Here is a 27,904-nt window from a genome sequence, read left to right as displayed (position 1 = left end):
TTTGATTATGTAACTTCCTAGAGCTTATGTTGATGTAATTACCTACTTTAAAAGCGCCAGTCTACAGAGGCTACAGATCCTCTTATTCCGTCTTGCATATCCTAATGGGCTGACACTGTAGTAGAAGAAGTTACTTGCTAGTTATCTTACTGAAGTATTGAATATATTCTGATATATTCCCTAATTATAAAATCACCCTTTTTGATAAATCATATGGAATATCAAAAGTTACCATATTGTTGAATAGAATATCAGATAATATTGAAAAGGTGTCAAAAGTATTCTCTTCAATATGATACTACGGACACCTTAACCTACCTGATGTTTATTGATGATAGAGGGCTTGCATGATGTTGAGCTTTATATATTCTTCATGATATAATGACATGACATTGTAGACGCATATAGCTTGGGAATTAATGAAGATGAAATTATTGAAAACTGATGGATCGCCTGCTTTTGTGATTCTCAATAGAATCCAGTCAGAACAGTGCAGGACTTGAGTACAAGAGGAGCAAGTGGTATCTACCGCTGAAGAGATAAAACGAATCAGCCAAGCTACCAGGTCTTTTGCATCTCTAAGATGGTGCGTGTGGAAAAGGGGGATTAAAATACGCCTTTTTTAGAAACTCATCTTGCTAATCTTTCTGTGTGAATCGAAGACTTGAACACAGTCTGACATCTGTAAGCTTGATGCCTTTCAAGTGCGATTTGTCTGTCACCAGTTGATGTCCACTCAGATGACGATCGTTTTGATTCCGGAGTGAAGTGATGGATCCATGTCACATCTCGACGCAACTCAAGTTCTGGTGTATTACGTTTAAACATGGCCAAAAACATGCTCAGACACGTTCTCGTTTTTGGTCAACAATGAGCAAACGCGACACCCACTTTGAGCAGAGATTTCTTTTAGTTCAGTGCTCATGCAATATGAAACCAACACGTTCTTTTGATATCTGTACGATATTAGCTAACTCACGCAACTTCACTTTTTCGATCATTCAAGACGATTTTGTTAATTTTTGTTAATGTTTTCCCTACGATCACGTTTGAAGTCAACAAAACACTTTTCAAATCATTGCTTTGCTTGAACTATATTTTTTCCATCAAGAAGCAGCATAATACCCCACAAACTTGTAGTAGGAATTTTAAGAGCTTTCTTTTGAAGGTTAGTACTAACTGAAAAAGCGGCGAATGCAACAAAACTAGCTCCATCTATGTGTTAGACCCGGTACTTTTAAGTGTTAGTTCATGTGTTATCTGTCGAATGAAATGTGTTCACGTTCATATTCCCTACAGGCTTCTGTGGCGAAATCGGCTTTTTGGGTGGAAGATACAGCCAACAATTTCGAAAAATATATAAATCAAGATCTATAATCTTAGTCTCTCTCTATTCTATAGAGAGACTAAGATTGTCAGAGGCTAGAATTGTTGCAATAGACTGTCTCCCCAAGCGCCGGCTATGATTGATGATGATGATGAATTAGCAAATTATGATATTTAATTAAATACCAATATTAGAAAGTAAATAACAATTCAAATTTGTTTAATATAAACCCTAGGTTAGTGGTTCGAAGATAGTAATGAAATAAGAAACGAAACTGTTTAGCCATAAAAAATCAGTAAAATTTTAATATAAATAACTATTGATATTTAATAATTACGAGATTTTTATTATTCTGACCACCAGTCGTAAATCCATAGTAAAGGTCGACAAGATTTTTTCGCAAATCCACCGAAATTTTATTATGAAATAAAGCTCGTAAATGGTTATAAAAGAAGAGGATTTTTATTCCATCACTCTAACTCTCCGTCTTGTTTTGTTAACGGTGATTGGTTTTGTGTTTTTAAGTTTCGTGTATCATATTGTACAATAAATTATTAAATTGTTTTGGAGGGAAATTTTGCTTCGTTATGCTGATGTACCGAATAAGATAATATTATTCTGATTATCTTGTTAATTAATGTCACTCTATTAATAAAATTTTGAAATTTTATAGCATAGAATTTCTTTTGTAGATTTTATTCATTTAAGGTTAATGAAAATGTTGAATATCGGGAATAATTATTATTTTAACATTGAATATTTACAATTTAAGCAGTCATAAGAGTATATTAGTAATTTTCTTAGATATATGTTATTGATATCCATATTAGTCTTGAATTTTTTGAATTTTTTATGAAACAAATATTTTAAAATATTTTTATTAATATATTGTTACTAGTCCTTGTTGACAAGAATTACTATATATTACAATAACTTAAAGACGAGATACATATCTAGGTGAACTTACCTTTGTCTCTATAGTAATAATGTTCATGAATTAATTAAAATTGTTGCTTTTTCCATTGAATGCACTTCACTGCGTTACAAAATCAAACGATTTGATTATTCTGTTTGTCATTTGTGTCATTTTGTCATTCTGAGTTTATTTTTAATCGGCTTTATATATATTTTTTAATGTATGTTCGCCGATTTCTCCGTCAATTGTGGACCGATTTTCAAAATTCTTTTTTTATTCGAAATAGTTTATTTCCGAGGTGGTCCCATTGGAACCAAGTCGGGATCTGTTCGGGAGGAAGGGGTTAAATCGAGGGAAACGCTCAAATTTCAAAGGCACCTACATATTTTCCACATATTTTTTTATCTAAAATAACAAGTTATTTGTATGTAATGTTATTGCTTAGTTGATATGACCGAAAATCGGAAGTCGTTCAGTACGAAGGACTTTCAGTTTGCTTTTTAAGCACTAAATATAGCATATAAGATCTCGCAATAATCAAATAAGCAGTAAGTTAAATCTAGGTATATAATTAGGAGGACCCATCAGCTTTAACTCAGTCTCTGGTGAAATAATGTTTATACATGTCACTGCTAAATTTTTTAATATATGCACCTCACTACACAAGACTACACAAGATCAGATGGTTTGATTCTTTTCAGTCTGTGTCCTTTTCTGGTATTATTCAACAACTGCAATACTTCAATATTCTCATGAGAATGGAGTCTTTCCTCATGCCCCTTGCAATTCTCTTGATTTCTTGACTGACTGTGTGTATCTGAAGGTCTCGATGTAGGTAATCAGTCCTATAGTATTTGGGTGCACCCAAATACATAGGACAATACAATTTGTATTTGATTTATGTTACTCTTTGCAGAACATCCCCATAATTGAACTTCGCATAGTCCATATAGGTTTTAATATTTGCTTATATGATAACAATTTATTATGCACTGATAATTGTGTTTTTCTTCCAATTAGCCAGTACATTTTCCTATATTTCAATTCCAGTTCTTTTCTTTTCTTCTTTATATGATCCTTCCAGCGAAGTTTTGCATCGAGATTCATTCCGAGATATTTAGCGTTATGGCTATATGGAATGATAGTGTTATTTAATATTATTGGTTCTTGTACGGTCTGTTTACAGGAGAACTGCACATGAACAGATTTACTTTCCTTAATTCTTATTTTCTAAACTTGTGTCCAATTATTTATATTGTCACATGCCTGTTGTAATTTTCGTGTCACTTCTTCAGTATTGCCTCCGACAGCTATAATCGCAGTATCATCAGCAAATGTAGCTATCGTAATATTCTCCATTTGTGATATATCACAAGTGTAGAGTCGAAAAAGCATTGGTCCCAATACACTTCCTTGTGGTACACCTGCTTTAGCTTCTTTTATTTTACAGTAAGTTTCCTCTTGTTTATATTAAATAATTAATCATTATTAATTTCTAATTATCCATACCTAGTAAACATATATTAGAGTTAGAATTTGTACTACTGAATATGAGTTGTTCGAACAATACAGTGTATTTTGGTACTTAATTTTCCATTCATGTCGCTCATTAATTTATCAGCTGTAACATTTTTTTCTAGATCCGTATGAATTTTCAGCTTAAAATATTACGACGATAAGCGGGATGATGTTTGATTAGTGACACATTCTTACGTTCGAGAAATATGTCCTTTATATGTTTGCGGGAGATTACTGTGAAGGACCTTCCTTAATCAGATATATATGTATATAAATATCATTTCGTTTGTGTTTGTTTGTCGAATTGTCGTAACACGGGGTGAATGGAATTTTGTTGATGTTTTGCAACAAATTAATGAATATATTGCAGCTAATAAATAATAATGCTATTATAATGTTGTACAAGGTGCGACAAAATTTCTTAAGATTTCTTTAAATATTCCTGGAAATACCAACATTAACAGGTTAATTGAAAAGTCCCCGGCCTACCATAGCAAAACACATTTTTTTTGGCAAAATTAGTGTTTTTATTCAACTTAATCCCCTTCAAGGGTGATACACTGTTTATAGCGACCCCCCAACTTTTCGATACCATTTTTGTAAAACGATTTGTCCTTTGCTTCAAAATAGGCCTCAGTTTCGACGATCACCTTTTTATTCGACGAAAGTTTCTCGCCAGCGAGCATTCTTTTGAGATCTGAGAACAGGAAATAGTCGCTGGGGGCCAGATCTGGGGAATATGGTGGATGAGGAAGAAATTCGAAGCCCAATTCATGGATTTTTGCCATCGTTTTCACTGATTTGATCATTTCACCGAATCAGTGACACGGTGCATTGTCTTGGTGAAGCGGCACTTTCTTTTTTCGTCCTTCAAACGGTCCAGTAACATTATATAATAGTCGCTGTTGATGGTCCTTCCTTTTTCAAGTTAGCCATTGAAAATGATTCCATGCGCATCCCAAAATACAGTCGCCATAACCTTGCCAGCCGACTGTTGCGTTTTCCCAGATTTTGGAGCGGGTTCATCGTGTGCAGTCCACTCGGATGACTGTCGATTGAACTTCGGAGAGAAATTATGGAGTAATTTTTCATCCATTGTCACACATCGACGCACAAACTCAGGTTTATTACGCTTGATCATCTTCAAAAACTGTTCGGAATCATCAACTCGTCGTTGTTTTTGGTCAAAAGTGAGCTCGCACGGCACCAACTTTGCCCAGAGCTTTCTCATACTCAAATATTTGTGAATGATATGATGTACACGTTTAGTTCATATCTGTTGAGTGTCTACTATTCATTGAATTTCAATTTATGGTCATTCAAAATCATTTTGTGGATTTTTTTAATGCTTTCGTCAGTAACAACCTGTTTTAGGCGTCCACTCCGTTCACCGTCTTCGGTGCTTATTTCATCACGTTTAAACTTGGCATACCAATCATTGATGGTTGATTTTCCTGGGGCAGCGTCCGGAAACTCGGCATCAAGCCAAGTTTTTGCTTCAACTGTATTTTTCCCTTCAAAAAGCAATATTTTATGAACACGCGAAATTTTTTTTTATCCATTTTTTTTCACAATGACAAAAGTTGCTTCACTCCAAATGCTACAATTCACAAACTAATAATCCAACAACTATCAAATTTATACCCGCATCTTTTGAGGTTGAAGGCTATCTAAAAACATTTGGATTTAATTCTAGTAGCGCCGTCTATGTGTTAGGCCGGGGAACTTTTCTTGCACCCCGTTGGGTCGCTATTGATCAGTCCAGGTATAGCAGCCGGTCTGTCTACCTCGACCGGAGCGACAAGAGTTCAATTCGAAATGATTTAATTTCATCGAAAGTATTTTGCATTAACTCACGAACGGGACCAGTTTTATTTGCTGCCGGCCGTGGTACCCGAGCTCCTATGGGAAACACCTTTTGCGCCGCGCGCTAATACACCGAGTGCGATTTATTAATTATCGCCACGGCAGGCCAACGCTAATCTACCCAGGCTATCGGTTCCAGGAATGCCGGCCATTTGGAGCGAACCAAACACCACGAACGATCGGGCAGCTTTTGTTTTCCCGATAATGGTACTCGGATCGTATTGTACGTGTACGTTTGTACTCTTTCCAATATGCTACAATAAATTTTCCCTAGTTTATTTTCTGTTGCGTTATATTGCACTAGTTTTATGTTACATCGACGGGTCGCGTGGACCTGACGTTGTTGCTTGTGTTTACTTGAACGACGAAAGGTAAAAATATGTATATGAGGCTTGCTCGAAAAAGAAAAGCGATAATATGGGTGACCGTTTATGAATGGGATTGTCTTTTGGGGCACTTCATTTTTGTATTATGTTAAGTATATACATGCAAAAAGGGGAAGTAATAAACATAATGTACTTGTGTTGCAAGAATTTTTATGTCTTGGTAAATAAAATACAAAGATTCAAAGAATCATTAGAATGGTATCATTATTTTGAAAATATATACAGTGGGTATACTAAATATTTTTTGTTAATTACATCTTACATTAGATATGCTTAGTGCAATCCTAATATACGAATTACTTTATTACTACTGTTCTGTTTTAATTGCATTAATACACAAGCAAGGCGAGTACGGGGTTAATACATCAGTATGTATTTCCAAAGTCAAAATAAAGCTTAATCTGCTTAAGTTAAATTTAAGAATACACTTATACACTAAAGAAGTTCGTGTGGTTTGTTTCGCTTCAATCTTCTGATTTCCTGCTTTTTCCGTTGTCCAGTAGCTGTATTTCTTCCACGTTGCTGTGATTTAGCAACCTTCTTTCATGTTTTAAGGCGAAATCTTGGATCACTTCGTGTATCAATTTGAATCATAGGTCATCGTGCAGCTCTTCGTTGGTTACGTAGCAATAAGCATTAGTAATTAATCGTAGAACTTTGTTTTGGGTGCGTTGTATTACTAGTTGGTTTAATGTTTTAGTGCAACCCCAAATTTGCACCCCATGGGCCCAAATAGGCTTTATGATTGACTGATAAACCAATGTCTTTGATATTAGGTCAAGTTGTGAATATCTTCCGTTTAACCAGAACACTTGACTCTGAGTCTAATCTGCTGTGCGTTTCCAATTTAACCTACCATTGAGATATAATCCGAGGTATTTAGCTGATTCTACTTGAGGTATCGGGCATTCATCAAATGATATATTCACGTTTTTATCATTTCGCCGTAACGCAAACGTAATATGGACAGATTTGGAGCTATTAAGCTGTATTTTCCAGTCTCCAGTCGATTTGTAGATATTGTTGACAGCTACTTGTACTTCATCTACAGCCTTACCTATAGGTACATTTGCCATTGTGTCGTCGGAAAATTTTTTTAAGTGCTATTTCTTTTGTTGTTGGGATATCAGCAGTATAGAGCAGATATATGTGTGGTCCCAAGATATTACCCTGTAGAACTGCAGCCGAGTTAGGTTTAAATATTGAGAATGTCCCTTCATGCGGGAGTAAATTTTCTTTTGAAAAACCAGTTGATTCCAGCAATCGACAGTAGTTCCGCGGTAGCAATTTGCTCATTTTATAGATTAATCCCAAATCCGTGTAATGTAACGCGTATATATTGCTCAGTTTATATACTAAGTCTTGTAGGTTATATTTCAACTTGATTGAATGGAAGATTGTGATGTGGTCCGATGAATTATCGTTTACATTGTTTTCTACAATCGGGCGATTTTATGTATGAAGAACCCTGAAGGAAGTTTTCTACAGTCAAGCATGGGGAAGGTTCCGTTGTGATTTGGGCGGCTATGTCTTGCTATCCTATCATTCAGATTATTGCGAGTGATTATCTCGACATCCGTTGATGAAATTTTTACTGTGGTTCTAAGGTGATAACGCGTCGATACATACAGCCAAAAGGTTCAGTCTTGGTTTGAGGAGTGTCAGAATATTATTAAACATATTCGCTTCGCTAGCTTAATCACCTCAACATCATTCAACCATTCTGGAACGCTTTAGAGCAGATATGAAGAGTAGATCCATTCCCAACATCATTAAATCTGTTATCTGGTTTTTTGATACAAACAAAATCCGTTGAAAATTATTCAGACACTTTATAAATCTATTTCGCGAAGAATTACAGATGTTTTAGAATCAAATGGTGGTTTAGCACCTACCACCACCTTTAAGTGTGGATACCTTGAAAAATAATGCTTTCTATTCGATCTATATATATTCTATATCACAAGTCATAGCTATATAATCAGAATTCTAAAGAATGCTACAGAAAATAGTTAAACATTTCAAGAAATACCACAGAATACATCAAAAAGGTATCCAAAAACTCAGTATTTCTTCAATCGGTAACACTATTCAAGTTACAAATAGAAACTGCATGCATTAATCAGTGGTCTTCCACGTTTGTATTTTTAGTCGGTCTGAGTAAAATGCAAATTACAAACTTATTTGGTCTTAGTTAAATATTTAAGCTTCTTGTAATATAGATCTGAGTACCCTAAAAAATACTGCTTTTTATTCGATCCACTATATTCTAGATTACAACACATAAGTATATAACTAAATTCTAAAGAATGCTACCGAAAATATTTAAATATTTTAGGAAATACTACAGAATACATCAAAAAGGTTTCCAAAAACTCAGTATTTCCTCAATCGGTGAAAGCGAAAATTGTTTAATTGTTTTAGATAATTAATACACCCCATTTGTCATTCCTGCTGATATATATATATATATATATATATATATATATATATATATATATATATATATATATATATATATATATTTTCTAGCCCCATAGCGGTAAAATAATCAATAATCTTTGTTTTATATGCGCCTAATTACGATTGTCTTCTATATTTTCTATATTCTGAGTTTACATTTTGGTGAAGCAGTTTTTTTATGGCTCCTTGTAAGTTTTATGATGGGCAGGTCTGTAGTATACTTTTCAAAGTCTCAGTGTATTGTTTGAGAGTATCTGAACGACTGGGATATTGAAGCACTTGATAAACAAAGCTTTATTGGCGTTAAATGAAGCGGAATCGTGATGCCTTCACTTTGTGACGTATTTGCGTGTTTTCCATTTCAACGTGAATGCGTCTTGTTTATTTCGATATTAAGTCCTTAATTTTGCTCATTCAAGTAACGGCGCAAGAAAAAAAACCTCCGAGATTTGTCAATTAAACACGGTTCATTTTGCAGTTCGTAATTAAATTCTAATTGTGACAAGCCGGAGAGTTAGGAGGAACATAAAAAGGGGCTTTGTCGACTCGTTCGAGCTGTCAGTACATTAGCACCCCTTTCGTCTACAGACGTCGGTCTGACGTCACGGGGTCAGCGCGGGGCGAGACGGCCGCAGATTTTTGACGGTTGGGCCAAGGCCAATTATGACTTTAATAGGCCGGAACTCGATCCGTTACGTATCGCTCCCGCTTATAATTAAAAGGGCTCCTAATTAGACGTGGGCGCGGGGCAGAGCGGCGGGGGCGGGTAGCGCCCGTTGGGTCGTTTCGGCCTTTCCAATCGGACGGTCCTCCAAGAATTATTCTAATTGAACCCCGGGGTCTATTTTTTGATTGATGAAGCGCGAACGCCGCGCATCAGTCGAATATTTTCGAATTGTATTTCCAATTAATTTGGGAATTATCTCAAAGGCCCGGTATCGAGTTCAGGTTCACACCAATACTGAAGGAAAATATGTTTGTATGATACTACCGCAAATGCTGAAAAAATAGGTCATAAAAATACTGAATTATTAATGGATATTTACTAGGGCGTATGGAAATGAGGAACAAAATTGTTCTGATACCTATAAAGGAATATAAAAGAGACAATAATTATTGAGAGATTACTCCGTTGTTCACAATCATGAAGTTATAGGAGCAAGCTATAGAAAATAGTCTAAAACCAGTAGTAGACAAGTTGGCAGCAATGTCCCTAAGAGGGTTTCTAAAGAGAAAAAGCATGTACAAGACCATACATTTAGTATAATGTAGGGCAAAAGTTTCGCTATCATTTTTATTGTCCGCTATCTTGGTTTTATAACGTTTAGCCCAGTTTCGTTTTAACCATTATATTGTGTGGACGTCCAAATTTTATTATGGATAAATTATACACCACAATAACGAGCAGGAATGGTGACAATATTTATTTAAAATAAAGGTTCCATTATTGCCACTCAGCGGAAATTGCGTCAAAAATATCCTAATCGTCTAGTGCCTCACAAAACCACAATTTATCGTTTACATGCGAATTTTCGACAGTACGGTACGACAGCAGACAGGCCTCGTTCTGGAAGACAACGGACGTCTCGTAACGCTGCAAATGTGGCTCTGGTGCGCGATAGTGTTGCAGGGTCTCGAGAGACATCAATTCGGAGACGTGGTTCCCAGTTACACGTTTCTGCACGCAGTTTAACCCAAATTTTGAAAACTGATTTGAAAATATTGCCCTACAAAATTGAATTAATCCAAAAATTGCTACCGAGAGATCCTGATCCTGTGTTGCAGCTTGTGTTACTGCTGAACGGTACCAAGACATGATTCAAAATTTTCTAGTGCCTGAAATGGAAGAGTATGGACTAGAGGACATGCGGTTTCAGCAAGATGGAGCCACAGCACACGCAGCTCGTTCAACAGTTCAATTATTGAATGACGTTTTTCCACGAAGACTAATTTCTCGAAGTGGCGATTTAGCACGGCCAGCCACGTATCCGGATATAACAGCACGAGACTTTTTCTTATGGGTTTTTTTAAAACCAAAAGTGTATGTGAATAAACCCCAAACGATTCAACGTCTTTTTTTTTTATTACTCTTCGTGAGTCCACAATCTGCCCTATTGGCAATAAGTATTTCTTATGTCTATATTATATATACATGGCATGTAGAAAATCACTTCATTAAGCAATCTTCTGTATAAAGTATTATCTTAATTAATTAGTCTTATTCTAATGCTTATTCTAAACTCTACATATGTCCAGTAATCAGATCAGGTGGTGTTAAACGTTTTAGTCTACGCACTTCACTATCACGTCGCATATTTAGCTGATTAGCGAGTATATTGGGATGCACTGACACTCTTTCGAAGTACTTCACACAAACACGTTGGATTACACTCGTTATAGGTTCTAGAGGAATATCGCGTTGTATCACTTTATTTGAAATATAGTACGGAGCATCAACAATGGCACGCAACACCTTATTTTGGAACCGTTGAATGATGGATATATTAGATTTGCTAGCGGTACCCCATAGTTGAATTCCATATGTCCAAATGGGCTTGAGTATAGACTCATACAGCAGTACCTTGTTATCTAATGATAACTTGGATTTGCGCCCAATGAGCCAATACATTTGATATAATTTTAGTCCTAGTTGTTTCCGTTTAGAGAGTATGTGTTTCTTCCAGGTTAGGCGTCGATCTAAATGCATACCAAGATATTTAACATGCTATGCTTGGGGGAGTTGGCGATGATTGATATTTACTGGTGGACATGTTCTTCTACACAGGGTAAACGTTATATGCGTGGATTTTGATTCATTGGCTTTAATGCGCCATGTCTTCAACCATAATTGTATTTGCTCCAGGTGGGTTTGTAGGTTTATTGATGCTGTGACTGGATCTTCATGGGATGCTAAGATTGCTGTATCGTCTGCATATGTTGCCACAGTAGTTATTTTTGTGGTGGGATTCAACATCTTAAAACAATATTCGTCACGAAATTGAAGAAATTTAGCCTCAAATGTTGCAGGATGTAATGAAAAATGCCTTAAAAAGAAATAGATATACGAACATTTGGTTATATTAGAACAAAAAGGCGTAAGTAATAAAATAGTACAATTCAAGAAATTATACAGGTTGAATACTAATGCTGTCATTGCAGACAGTATGAAATGAAAATACCTTTAAAAGTAGAACTAAGACAATATTAATTTAGATAAAACAGGATTACATTGTGGTATAAAAATATGGAAAATATAAAAATGTCGGTAGGAGCTTTCGCGTACGATGTAATAATAACAACTGATAAACTAGAAACCCAACAGAAAAAAAATGGGCACAGTACGATGGAATAAGTCACGGTAATGGTAGAGCCTGAAGTATTATATATCCAAATTGAGGATACAAAGTATAGAAATCGAGAGTAATGGAAGATAGCAGATGGAAATCAACGTCAGAGTTGGAAAAAACATAAATTTTTTCTTTGTTGTAAATAGAAAATGCATTAATAAAAGTGTACAAAGCAGTTTACAGACGAAGCCAGGTCAGATACAATTGATAGACAAAGCAGCAGGAATGAAATACCTCGAAAAAGTCAGGTATGTAACAAACATGGACATGATGAGAAGTAAAAAATTAGAAAAGACCTCAATGTTAAATCAGTGGAAGAATAGATAGAAAGTACTCAATATATTTCAATCATGGGCTAGTAAATTATCAGTAATACTGTTATGAATGGATTTAAATCCCTTCAATTTTATACGACAATTTTAGAATATTATCTTCTTAAATTTGTTGATATCACGAGCTTCCTGTGATTGTAGATCTTCTCTTTCGTGTTGATTTTTTAGAACACTTTTTGGAGATTTAAAAGTTAGCCAGATATTTTTTTCAGGTTCGCTATTTTGGTTGGTAACTCTTTCAGTGCGGTTTTTTGATGTAAAGTCCTACTGTAGAATTAGTAATGGGACATCATTACTTTTACACATAGACAGAATGACTTCTGCTCTATGTTGAACATGTACCCGTATCCATTATTCGTAAACAATGAAAATCAAGGACCTACTATTTATTTAAACTACGTATAGAAACTGCATGCCTTAAACAATGGTCTTTCAAATTTGGATTTTTAGTCAGCCTGCGTAAAACGTATATTACAAACTTATTTAAGCTTCTTTTAATATAGAGTCGGATACCTTCGAAAATAATGCTTTCTATTCGATCCACTATATTCTACATCACAGACATCTTAGGTATATATCCAAAATTCTAAAGAATTACGACTACAAATAGTTAAACATTTTAGGAAATACTACAGAATACTTCTTCAAGAAGGTTCCCAAAAACTCAGTATTTCCTCAATTGATTAAAGCAAAAATTGTTTAATTGCTTTGGATTTTGTGGTCTATTTTGAGGCAAAAGATAAATCGTTCTACAAAAATGGTATTGACATATTCGAGCGACGCTGGAATGAGTGTGTGGCTCTTGATGGAGATAACGTTGATGAATAAAACCTATTTTGAACAAAGAAAACTCTTTTTCTTTGTTGCACCCGGGACTTTTCAGCACATGTGTTATATGATAGGACTAATTGTAAACTTCTTGTTTTATATAGTTATGTGTTTAAATGCATTTGGCAGTAACTCTTTCTTCTTATACTAAAACTTTTCATAAATAATGGAAATAGTGATGAAGATCCAGGTGGTTACTTTTAAGTTTACCGTACAAGTACCATACAATGACGGCTGATTTCCCTGCGACGGAACCACCATAACAGTGTTTAAGCCAATTACATTTTAACTACCATTTTAATTCATTAGTAAGCAATGACTAACCATACATATTGGTTTGTTCTATTGTTTTGAAAATATAAAGTGTTAGTAATAAAATCAATATTGAACGTTTCAAAAGGTTATATAATTTTTGAAAATATCCGATCGATGTGTGCTTTCAAAATATCATCATATTAGAATTGGATTCTGCATATTATATAATTTTTCGTTTCCATATATATATATATATATATATATATATATATATATGGACATATTAGAAGAAAGTTAATACAATTTTACCAATAATATTAACAACAATTCTTGTTAATTTGGTTGGACAATAGAGAATTAGCTATAATTTAGTATAGTTTTATAAAAGAAACAGCTGATGATTGATTAAAACAAGCGTTTTTTTCTCCACACAAATAAACATCAAGTATTACATATCACTAGGCAATATTTTTTCCATGTTTTTAGTATCATCTTATTGTTGCATCATGAAAATCATAAGAAAAATAACAACACTTTAGGATTAGTTATAACTATTTATTAAACAAATATTAATCAATTGGTTGTTACTCATATCTATTCTGTCAAGTATATGATTTCAGCAGTCTGAAGCCCGTGCCGTATAATATTGGTCATGTTATTATGATTGCTAATTAATAAAATAATAATAATGCGTGTAGAGGAATTTTTATCGATCAAAATAAAATATTTCAGCGTGTCAATGTTAATTTAAAGAAGCAATATCGTCCAAGGCCATTGTCGTTATTATATTTTTTATAATTAATAATATCAACAACGTATTTATATTGTTCGTCAATTATCATGCAATTATCAGTGCACCAATAAATCAATAATAAGGGGCCCTGTTGTAAACTAGCCTCTGTATGTCAATTTGTCAACACCTGGTTTGTATGGAGGAAGAATAATAGTATTGGTTGTTCTAACACTTTGTCACGTTCTTAATTAAAATTAGATATAAATTCTTCCATTGATGATAAAAACCATCAGGAAAATTACTAATATATTTGGTATCTGTGTTTATTTGAGTGCTTCCACATGAAGCGTTAATATATTATAAATAAAGTTTATATTTTTCTGTGTATTTTTTGATGAGCTATATATGTTAAATTTGATGGTATGAATTTGGCATATCTCTATATAAAATAACACTTCAACAATTAATCTTTTTGAGTTATTCAATATCTTGTGGTTTGATATGAATAACATCCCAATATCGGTTTTAATTTCAACGATTTAAAATTGGTGATTTTAATATCAGTGACAAAAAACGGCCTGGCGGCCCAAAGAAGCTCGAAGACTTACTGTTCTTCAACTTTACATTCAATAAGTATATTACTATACTTATTGAATGAAAACCCAGATGAAGCACTCGAGGAACTTGAGACAGCTTAGTTGCTGATGTATCAACTGTTTTTAGAACAAGTTGAGCAAAACCGGCTAAAAATTGGGACGGCTTAATGTCAACAATAGCAAATAATAGATATATAGACTTGCTTGTATAATAACGATTTATACTGTATTGATAGTTGTGATTTTGTACCCATTGAACAATACATTTTCCTATATTTTAACGCCAATTCTTTCCTTTTCTGTTTTACATGTTCCTTCTAACAAAGTTTTGCATCAATATTTATTCCAAGATATTTAGAGCTGTTGATATATGGCATGATAGTATTATTTGCTGTTTTTGGTGCTTGTACGATCTGACTTTACGCGAACAGATTTATTTTAATTAATTTTTATTTTCTAGGTTTAAGTTCAACTATTTATATTGTCAGTATATAGCTTCTTTATTATTGTCACCGACAGCAAGAACCACAGTATCATCAGCAGATATGACAATTTCTCCCGACTCCTCACTCAGCATAATATCACCATATTTCTATTTCTGGTATATCACATGTGTGGAGTACGTAAGGAATTGGCCCCAATACACTTTCTTGAAGTACATACACCTTCTTTAGGTCAATTTACGGTAGGATAGGCTTCCTCTTAATTAACTCCAAACTCTCCGGCTGTGATGTAAAATTTCAGCAGTGGCTTGCTAGCAGTGTAACAGTTTCTCTGTCTTATGAACAAGACCTTACATCTAAGAATACAGCTGAATATACTTTATTACCTTCATAGGCTTTATCAATTGTTCATCTGTTATTCTATTCTATGCAAATCCAAATTGGTGTATGGGTTATTCCTATTAGTCTAATTTGATGCTGCAACATTACGACGTGCTGATTCCCTTTAAAATCGGTTTTATTCTTTTCAACAGGGTTTATATATGCGTATGATATGTCCTATAATCATATATGTCCTATGATATATGCCTATTATCTAGAGCCAATAAATTTATATTTATATTTATTTTATTTATTATATTTATTTTAAGTAAAAATCAGTATAATTTATTATATTAAGAACTAAAAAAAAACATTAATTTCGTTTACACATGTTATATGTTATTACAATCTTATTGTATATTATATCTGATATTTGTCGTATAATTTAGAGCTAATTGATTTTTTATTTATGTTTGTCGATTGAAAATCAGTTTATATTGTTGTATTAAATATTAAAGAAAGAAATATCAATTTCTTTTGCGCTTGTAATATATTGTTGCAATTTTGTTATGTGTGTCCTATAATCTAGAACCAATAAATTTATAACTATAGTTATCAACTTAAAATAAGTATGACTTTATTAAAAATTGGAAAAGGGAACTTTCGTTTACACATATTATATATTGTTGCAATATTATTATGTATGAATGTGCCTTATAACCTCCGGCCAATACATTTGTATTTATTTTGCAACTTAAAATCAGTATAATTTATTATATTAAAAACTAAAAAAAAACAATTTCGTTTACACATGTTATATGTTATTACAATCTTATTGTATATTATATCTGATATCTGTCGTATAATCTAGAGCTAATTGATTTTTTATTTATGTTTGTCGATTGAAAATCAGTTTATATTGTTGTATTAAATATTAAAGAAAGAAATATCAGTTTCTTTTGCGCTTGTAATATATTGTTGCAATTTTATTATGTGTGTCCTATAATCTAGAACCAATAAATTTATAACTATAGTTATCAACTTAAAATAAGTATGACTTTATTAAAAATTGGAAAAGGGAACTTTCGTTTACACATATTATATATTGTTGCAATATTATTATGTATGAATGTGCCTTATAACCTCCGGCCAATACATTTGTATTTATTTTGCAACTTAAAATCAGTATAATTTATTATATTAAAAACTAAAAAAAAACAATTTCGTTTACACATGTTATATGTTATTACAATCTTATTGTATATTATATCTGATATCTGTCGTATAATCTAGAGCTAATTGATTTTTTATTTATGTTTGTCGATTGAAAATCAGTTTATATTGTTGTATTAAATATTAAAGAAAGAAATATCAGTTTCTTTTGCGCTTGTAATATATTGTTGCAATTTTATTATGTGTGTCCTATAATCTAGAACCAATAAATTTATAACTATAGTTATCAACTTAAAATAAGTATGACTTTATTAGAAATTGGAAAAGGGAACTTTCGTTTACACATATTATATATTGTTGCAACGTTCTTATGTATGAATGTGCCTTATAACCTCCGGCCAATACATTTGTATTTATTTTGCAACTTAAAATCAGTATAATTTATTATATTAAAAACTAAAAAAAACATTAATTTCGTTTACACATGTCATATGTTATTACAATCTTATTGTATATTATATCTGATATCTGTCGTATAATCTAGAGCTAATTGATTTTTTATTTATGTTTGCCGATTGAAAATCAGTTTATATTGTTGTATTAAATATTAAAGAAAGAAATATCAATTTCTTTTGCGCTTGTAATATATTGTTGCAGTTTTGTTATTTGTGTCCTATAATCTAGAACCAATAAATTTATAACTATAGTTATCAATTTAAAATAAGTATGACTTTATTAAAAATTGGAAAAGGGAACTTTCGTTTACACATATTATATATTGTTGCAATATTATTATGTATGAATGTGCCTTATAACCTCCGGCCAATACATTTGTATTTATTTTGCAATTTAAAATCAGTATATTTTATTGTATTAAAAATTCAAGAAATATTGTTTGTTTGTACTGAGGACGAAAAACACATATAACTTCAAAATATGTTGATATATTACTCGCGTTTTCTTGGTATTGGATCACAAATGACTGGTATTAAAACATTGTCGTCCGACGACAATCAATTCGCGGCGGATTAAGTGGCCCGTAAGGTGGAAAAACGTTGCGCCGCGACGCCTCCGGTCCCCCCTCGTCGCCTTCCGCCGGCCCCAGGTGCCGGTGCATCTCGGCGTTCGAGAGAGAGACCGGCCGCCACGCGGCCTCGTGGGTGGATGGGTGGGGTGAGGGCGGTCTCGCGCTCGTGGAGGGGGCAGGGGCGTGCGCCAGGGCGGCCGGCCCTCCCGCCACCGCCGGCCGCTCAGTCTGCTCCAGGACGCGTTAGTCGACGTTCGCGCGTGTTTCGTCCGCCACCCAGGTCCCCGCGCAGCGTGTTCACGTGCTCCCTCTTATGTTGACGGCGATGTGCGGCCCGCTGTCGTTCGCATAGACGACGACGCCCGCGTACCCCAAGTGTTTTTGAGTTTTATTATTTGAACTTGTAGGTGAGCAGAGCAGCAGCAGGAGCGATCGCCCCCGTCGAGATGCAGCACGCGGCCGGCTCGCCGCAGCAGTTCTGCCTGCGCTGGAACAACTACCAGAACAACCTGACCAACGTCTTCGACCAGCTGCTTCAGAGCGAGTCGTTCGTGGACGTGACGCTGGCCTGCGACGGCCACTCCGTCAAGGCGCACAAGATGGTGCTGTCCGCGTGCAGCCCCTACTTCCAGGCGCTGTTCTTCGAGAACCCCTGCCAGCACCCGATCGTCATCATGCGCGACATCAAATGGCCCGAGCTGAAGGCGGCCGTGGAGTTCATGTACAAGGGCGAGATCAATGTGTCGCAGGAACAGATCGGGCCGCTGCTCAAGGTGGCGGAGACGCTGAAAATCCGCGGCCTGGCCGATGTCAACGGAGAACAGGACATCGCGGCCGCGTCCGCCACCGCGGAATTAACAGCGCGGCCTGCCTCCAGGCCCGCGACACAGACACCCGCCCCGGAATGGGGCGCCAGGCCCGATCAGACCCCCCAGGGGGCCGGGGCGGCCTCGGACAATTCGGAAGCCCGCACCAAGAGGAGACGTCGCTCCGGCGAGAGGAGCAGCCTGAGTAGCCCGGCGGAGAGCGCGGGTACCGAGATGCCGGAACCGCCGCCGTCGGTGGAGATGTCGCCGGCGCCGTCCGCGACCCCCCTTGGTTCCACGGGTACCGCCGCCACCGAGACGCTCCCGTTGCCGCTGGCCATGCCGCCGCAGCCCCAGGTGTCTCACTCGTCTTCGACCGCCGACGATATGGAGATCAAGCCGGGTATAGCCGAGATGATTCGCGAGGAGGAACGGGTAAGTGTTTATCAGCCTCATAAGAAAAAAAATACACGCGACGACACGAGGAGTCTTTGTGGTGGAGACGCGCGCCTCTGGTTTATTTACGTTTGGCACACGTGCCCACCATGCGGCGTCTTCAACGTTGTCAACTCTGTCTGGGAGAATAAACCCCACGATAACATCCTTTTCTTTGCTACAAACTGCCCACATATAACGAGTATATTTAGATCGTCGAATATATCGATAAATATCTTCTTCATAGTTAAATCTGACTTTTCAGCGTTAAATCCTACTTCTAATGACATGTTGGTGTCATTAAATAATTTTATAAGATTGTGTCACTAAGAACCTTTGCTCTATATTAAAATATGTATTACTTAAATCATAAATATCATATCTAAGCGTTACGTAAACTATTATATAACCATTTACAAAAGACGATATGTTCGATGCATTCAAGGCACTCAAATTTCATCTTTAGTCGTACTTCCAATAACATATTAGTGTTACAACAACAAGTTTATAAGATTGTTAACTATTACTCTATATATATATTTAAATAATAAATATCCTAATATTGTTATGTATTACATATGACCATTTACTAAAAACAATATGAATGTATTCAATGCATTCAACGACCTTAAATTATCATCGATATCGATATCATTATCAATTAAAGATTAGTTAACTCTAGCCTATTTCGTCTTAAACCATACTTCTAATAATATATTAGGAATATAGAAATTTTATAAGATTATGTTACTGGGAAACACCAATCTTTACTCTATTAAAATATATATTAACTAAATCATAAATATCATATCTAATATTGTTATGTATTAACATAAACGAATATTTAACCATTAATTTCATTTTAAATCAAATTTTTCTTAGTTAATTCTGCCCTTTTTCGTCTTAAATCATACTTCTACGATAAAACTATAATAGTAAACAATTCTACAAGATTATATTAGTGGAAAAAGTATATACTAGTGAACAATTATCAACTATACAATAAACTTATCAACCTTTTTGTTTTATATTAAAATATATTAACTATCACATAAAATATTTATTTTAATAAATATATAACCATTCAGAAAAGATAATATCAATATGTTCGATACATTGTATGAACTCACGCTATCATCAAGACTAAATATTTGTAGAAATTCAATATTTATAAAATTATTAGATATTAATTTAATTTTAAATCATATTTTCTTAGTTAATTTTGCCCTTTTTCGTCTTAAGTCATACTTCTAATAATAAAACTATAATAGTAAACAATTCTACAAGATTATATTAATGGGAAATGTACATACTAGTGCACGATTATCAACTATACAATAAACTTATCAACCTTTATGTTTTATATTAAACTATGTTAACTATCACATAAAGTATTTATTTTAATGAATATATAACCATTCAGAAAAGATTATATTAATATGTTCAATACATTGTAAGAACCCAAGCTATCATCAAAACTAAATATTTGTAGAAATTCAATATTTATAAAATTATTAGATATTCATTTCATTTTAAATCATATTTTTGTTATTTAATTTTGCCCTTTTTCGTCTTAAATCATACTTCTAATGATAAAACTATAATAGTAAACAATTCTACAAGATTATATTAGTGGGAAATGTACATACTAATGAACTATTATCAGCTATACCATAGACTTATCAACCTTTTTGTTTTATATTAAAATATATTAACTATCACATAAAGTATTTATTTTAATGAATATATAACCATTCAGAAAAGATTATGTCAATATATTCAACACATTGTAGGAACTTATGTTATCAGCAAAAATAAACATTTGTATATACAAAAATTCAATATTTATAAAATTATTAGATATTAAATTCATTTTAAATCATATTTTTCGTAATCAATTCATTTCTTTTATCGTCTTAAATCGTAATCGTCAACGATTTACTCTAAATTAAGATATATTAACTAAATTATAAATTAATATTACATAAACAAATATATAACCCTTTATAAAAGACATCAATATGTTTAATACATTTAATGAACTAAAATTATGAAAATATATCAAGAACTATATTGTAATTAAATATTGGTATATACCAAAAATCGTTATTTATAAGGTTATTTCAGATTACATTTATTTTAAATATTGTTTTTCTATTAATATATTAATATATATATATATATATATATATATATATATATATATATATATATATAATATATATATACATATATATAATAATTAATACTTAATTTGTTTATTTGAAAATTGTAAGAGTAAACCATTCTATTGATTGTTTTATTGATCATACTTAATGTTATATATAACTATTCACAAAATATAATACTTTTAGTTCGAAAACTTACATATTTGTATTGTGTATCCAATTATTCCATAATTATTAAATTATTTCGGTCCTATTTCTCCTTAGGTTGTACATCTAATGATATATCAGTGTTGTCATCCATTATTTAATTTATGTATATGAAAATTATAACAATAAACAATTTCAAAAGATTATTATTCTGAGAAATGTTAATATCAATGAACGATTATCAACCTTTACTTGCTCTATATTAAAATATATTAACTATATCATAAGTTTATTTAGTGCTATCATGCATCACTTAATGTATTTATTTTAATAGACAATATTAGGACTTTCATTACACTGAATAAAGCCAAATTATCCTCAAAATGAAATATTTGTATATTCAGAATTTCAATATTTATCGAATTATTTTATATAGAAATCTTAATATTTAGGGCTTTTCTATCATCATGTTTTCTATCGAGACAACACAGTGAAAGACTGATGAATTTTGTATGCATCTCTCATTGTGTATGTGATAATAAATGTTATTCTTTAATTATTTCACAGCAATACTAGATCATAAATAATTTTCATTACTTTTTCTCAATTTCACTTCCAAGTTTTGATAATAATATTTTTTAAAAATTGTGCCGGCTTGGTGGCGCAGTGGTAAAGGCAATGGGACGGTCCTCATACTGTTGCGATAGCCGCGGGTTCGAATCCTGCTGGGCAAAATTTGTGAATGTTCTAGGCAAGAGTGTAAAATCCGACAAAGAAAATGATCCTAGTCACGCCAGTAACCAGGCTGGGTGAGACCGGATGTTTTTTGGGATGGTTTCTAAAGTTGGTCACTCGCCAGTCTGTATACTTAATGCTGAGGACAGGCCAGTCCAGATAAACCCATAGTTGGTAAAAGGAGACTAAATATATATATATATATATATATATATATATATATATATATATATATATATATATATATACTATTTAATTCTATAATTTAAATGGTTTAAATGTATCGTATCAAAGTTTCTTATATGAATGCTAATGTTGATTATTTATTTCGTCTGGGACTGCAATAAAAACCAAACATATGTTAAGAAGAAATATCATTCATAAAGTAATTTAATGTATTAATATCTAACATCAACACATACATTATTATACTTTTATAATAAACTTTCGTTATATCATATAAAAACTGACTATAACAGTAAATTGTGTACGTCAAAATATTTTAATAGAGAACATCTGAATTTTTACTAAGATGTAAGAAAACGTTTGATAATAAATATTTATCTAAATATATATAAATATTATACAATGAGTAAATTATATGAGGGTGAATTGTTTTATACATCAACATTGTGGAGCAATTCAAGTTTTAATTACTATATTTCACATCAAAATCCTAAGATTTATGATTAATAAAGTTATTATTATATCAAAATTGATATTAACTATAGTCATAAAATGATTTTTAATAGCTAACATCTGAAAGGTCATTAAGGGACTATATCACAACGTTAACCGGTCTTGTTTATTATTATTATTATCATTTCATATCAGATTTTTAATATTGGTAATCAAAATAATCCTATCTCTATCTATATAGTCTTTTTAGTATTAATTTGTCTGTGGTACTCTACTTGACTATCCATCTCACATGTCTATTTAAAATATGTTCGTTGATGATGACAATTGCCTTATATATTTCGGGATTGTATAAATATTTCCACCGTCATCAAGTTAGTTCTTTTATTAAATTTGATTTTGTTCAATGCCTACGTATTTTTTATAAATTTCAACGTTATTTAATAAACAACAAGATTTTTGAACGAATATTAACTATAAATAACATTAATAAATTAGTTTTAATAGATAATATCTGAAAATATTAAAGGATCATATATCTCTTTGCATTTTTTGGTCGAATGAAATACGAAATATTAAAATTTACTATTAATGTTTAAATGTTACCGTTGTTATCGTATATCAAAACATGTGTTAATCCCAAGTGTACTTGAATTCATAAAACCATTTTGTTTATTAATAACTGGGATCTGACCTTTTACTAAAAGACTACATCAAAACACGAACTTTTTATTCTATACTAGGGATTTTTAATTTAAATAAATACTAAAATAATTTTCGCTGTGTGGGAATGTGTATGCATAAACTATGTTACTATGTTGATATCTTATCTCTATTATTACTCTAATTCAGTAAATAAAAAATAAAAATATGTAATCAGTTTTAAAACATCGTAAAATATAAACAAATTTCTTCAGTTACCAATGTATGTGGCCAGCTAATATTTCACAGACGGATATTATTTATTAAAACATAATTAAATGAACCTTTTAAATATTTTCTTTGGGTTATTTATATTTTATTCGTAATCAATTAGTTCTGACATATACAAGAAAATGTTTGGCCACTTGTACATTGCTGCGACGTAAATTATTTCCCATTAGTAACTAAATTTCAGTATCATTGCAACATTTTCAATTTTTAATAGTAATTGGCTAAAAATTACTGTCAGTTTTGCCTTGTCCTGTTTCTAACTGACTAGTATCAACTATATGTTATCGTATCTTTGATTAATTGATAACTGATACTTGAGTATTATTTAAAAAACATCAATTAAATATATATTACAATTTTTATTTAAATTAATACATTTTACGTCAGCATTATTTATTTTATTCTTACTGATAATTGTCGATGTAAATGTTAATTATAAATAGAATATTATTCGAGCCATTTGAAATATGTAGCACTAATTATTTCATATAAAACTCATTAGGGAAAAACACTAATGATTTAATTTGATTTGCAATCATAAAAATATCCGATATATAGATATGTTTAACCTCGACTTGACTGTTGATTATATTGTAGTAATTATATATTATATACATAAACTTATTAAGTATCAAAATCTTTGATGAAATTATCATAAATTTCATTCGTAAAGATAATTTTGTTTCTTGATTATAAAGATTTTATGTAAAATTCTTAAAAATTGCTATTAATATTTTCTATAAGTGTTAACAGAGCCAATTAACGTAGAACTAATGTCAATATTATATTAATTATAACGTTATATATATATATATATATATATATATATATATATATATATATATACTTTATTTGATATAATAAAACATAAAAATTAATTGTTGTGGTTTACTGGAAATAAATACTGACTGTTTTATAAATGTTGAAAAGTCATAAATTTACAATAATATATTAGCATCATTTTACGTCAAAATATTTTGTGAAAAACTTAATGATGTTAAGGGTTAGTGGTATTATTATTATATTTCTGGGTTGTTCATTTATTTTGGGGATTTTTTTAACAAATCCAAATGTTTTGAGTCCACTCAGAACATATATAGGGTTTCTTTTCAATGCTTGACTAAGTATTGGTTATAATCAATAGTGATATTCTATGATTCCCAATTCCTGATATTTAAAATATTTGGGTTTCAAACTGTCATTTCTTAAATGTTGAATCCAATTCACGCAATTCTGTCGATGATGTGAATATGTTCATTGCCTTTTGGGGATTTTTTTAACAAATCCAAATGTTTTGAGTCCACTCAGAACATATATAGGGTTTCTTTTCAATGCTTGACTAAGTATTGGTTATAATCAATAGTGATATTCTATGATTCCCAATTCCTGATATTTAAAATATTTGGGTTTCAAACTGTCATTTCTTAAATGTTGAATCCAATTCACGCAATTCTGTCGATGATGTGAATATGTTCATTGCCTTTTGGGGATTTTTTTAACAAATCCAAATGTTTTGAGTCCACTCAGAACATATATAGGGTTTCTTTTCAATGCTTGACTAAGTATTGGTTATAATCAATAGTGATATTCTATGATTCCCAATCCCTTATATTTAAAGTATTTGGGTTTCAAACTGTCATTTCTTAAATGTTGAATCCAATTCACGCAATTCTGTCGATGATGTGAATATGTTCATTGCCTTTTGGGGATTTTTTTAACAAATCCAAATGTTTTGAGTCCACTCAGAACATATATAGGGTTTCTTTTCAATGCTTGACTAAGTATTGGTTATAATCAATAGTGATATTCTATGATTCCCAATCCCTTATATTTAAAGTATTTGGGTTTCAAACTGTCATTTCTTAAATGTTGAATCCAATTCACGCAATTCTGTCGATGATGTGAATGTGTTCATTGCCTTCCAACACTGTTCAATAACTTTTGGCGGGTACTTTCTTTCTGAATTATTGTTGAGTGAACACATTAATTCACCAAATATAAATCATTCACGTAAAATGTAAAAAACTATTTTAGCTTCATTTATTTCACTATGAAATCATTAAATAATACATTCATTAATATTGAATATTTTCGATTTTTGTTATCGTGTTTCGAATGGCTGTTATTTAATGATTATTTGTTTATTTCCTAAAACACCACATCAGAGAGTCGTATTTTGCTCTTGTTTGACATTTATTTGAGTCTGTTATTTCGTTGTTAAAATATTTCTTCTTTTTAGTTGAGATTAGTCTCCGTTTTTGATTCCATTCTCTGTTGATGTAGGTGATGGGAGGGTTGAATTTTATGTTTTGAGATTAGTCTAAACGAGTTTTATCTGTCTGCTACTAACATTTTTTATCGTAAAATAATTTGAAGTTTTTTTGTCTTTGTCGTTTACAGTGAGTTAAAAAAGAGCACCATCGTGGTTTAGCCCAACAGTATTCATTCACCTTTGGTCTCTAAGAAGATCAATATAAACTTGATGATGTTTTGGGTAGAATCACATATGCTGTTTTCAGTTTCTTTTAGATTTTCCATCTATCAATTTTTATAAGTTGGGCTATATATATATATATATATATATATATATATATATATATATATATATATATATATATATATATATATATATATAAACGTATAAATTATGTTGATATCTTATCTTTATTATTGGTCTCATTTAATAATTAATGTAAATAAAAACATATAATCTGTTTCATAACAATCAACCATTCGCTCGTAATAACAACTACATAATTTCTTCGGGCTATCTGCTCGTTACTTATTCATTCTTCATTCGGATTATTATTCAGTATATATTAAAATAATTTAAAAAGCGATTAATCCAATACGTTTAACAACCTCTTATTGCGTCTCTAAACATTCTGGCAATAAGTAGCACGTTTAAATGGCGATGTTAACTTACGATTATTATTTGTACTTACTGGTATTATTTGAATAGTTTAGTGTGGGTTCGTATCAAAACGTTTCGAAATGTTTGACGTCTTACGTAAATAATTATGATGTGCCGGTTAATATTTGCAGTATAGAAATTGAGATTTCTCTAAAATATTTAATCACGAATTTTAAGGAAGTGGTAAAATAGGCTAAGATAATAATAGTAAAATTGTAACAAATATGTTGATAGTCACGCTTATCACGAACCAGCATTCGTTTTGAATTGTTTGATTCAAAATTATTATACTTTTTAATGTTTAATTTGCATATTGTGGCTGTTATTTTAGCTTTGTAGCATGGAACAGACAATTTTTTTATTAATCTCTTAAAACTTCAACAATCTGCCCTAGGACAATAAGTATTGTTATATGATTTCAGTTATATAATATAACTATCCTGACATGTAGAAGATCGCTTCAGTGATCAATCTTCTGAATCATTTTGTTGGACATGTAATATAGGGCATCGACAATGACTCGCAACACTTGATTTTGTAACCTCTGGGGGATATGTATGTTAGATTTGCTAGTAGCACCCTGTGGGGTGCTATACCATAGCTCCAAATGCGCCTAAGTATTGTCTTATACAGCAAAACCCTGTTATCTAATGATAATTTAGATTTACGCCCTATCATTCAGTACATTTGGTTTAGTTTAACCCCAAGCTGTTTGCGTTTTGTTACTATATGTTTTTTTCATGTCAAACGTCGATCAAAATACATTCCCAGATATTTAACGTTATCTGCTTGCGGAGTTCTTGTACAAAGGATGAATGATAGGTAGATTTAGTCTCATTTGCTTTGATACGCTACGTTTTCAACCACAATTCGACTTTGTTAAGATGAAGTTGGAGGTTTCTTGTTGCTGATATAGGATCTTTGCGTGATAATAAAACCGCTGTATCGTCAGCATTAAGTAGTATTATTAAGTAGTGTTGATTGAGGTCGGTAGGTCAGCTGTATACATTAGATATTACAATGGGCGAAGAATTCTGACCTGCGAAACACCTGAATATATTGCGTGTAGGTTATAGTAGTCTATTCGTCACCCTGTTTGACAATAAAATGTCTGTCTGTGAGTTATAATTTCAGCAGTTGAAAATGCTTATGGGGCAAAAGCTTTTTCAATTTAACATACAGTCCAGTTTGCCACACCTTATCGAAGGCTACACAAATTTAGGATGTTTTTGGTAATAATAACTTTTTGACATTTGGCAAGCAAGAAACACTTTCTAGTGCTATTAAGTGTACCTGTAGGGTTCCTTCCTATTTTCTCTCCCTTGCCAATATTGGTACATTAATTTAAAAAGATCGTCCTACTAAATGATTTTTGGTTAGTGATTGTGCATCATCCAGAAGTACTTCTTATAATAGTATATCCTTTTGAATGCTATACATAATATGTTAACATTAGTTCATCATTGAAATTAGAAATTATACTTTGAAAAATTCTCGTAGACATTACAGGTACTAACTGGTAAATCATAAGAGCTATAGTTTCATTGTTTATGTTAAGAATATATTTGAATGTATAGTAAGGTAATGAAATTTTTC

The 27,904-nt window shown here is 32.3% G+C and overlaps 1 protein-coding gene across 5 annotated transcripts in view; it reads left to right on the top strand.

Moving 5' to 3' along the window:
- Positions 1-27,904, top strand: part of LOC143204137 (protein bric-a-brac 1) — a 979,343-nt gene that overhangs the window by 274,700 nt on the left and 676,739 nt on the right. For all 5 annotated transcript variants that reach the window (XM_076416604.1, XM_076416602.1, XM_076416603.1 and 2 more), the window contains exon 6: positions 17,939-18,772. In XM_076416604.1, the coding sequence (XP_076272719.1) occupies positions 17,939-18,772 (834 nt within the window). The remainder of the gene's footprint in view (positions 1-17,938; positions 18,773-27,904) is intronic.

The sequence above is a fragment of the Rhynchophorus ferrugineus genome, unplaced genomic scaffold, assembly GCF_030347505.1.
Source record: "Rhynchophorus ferrugineus isolate W39M unplaced genomic scaffold, kcgeb_rfMv2 rfM10, whole genome shotgun sequence".
NCBI lineage: Eukaryota > Metazoa > Arthropoda > Insecta > Coleoptera > Curculionidae > Rhynchophorus > Rhynchophorus ferrugineus.
This window is presented reverse-complemented; position numbering and strand designations above follow the sequence as displayed.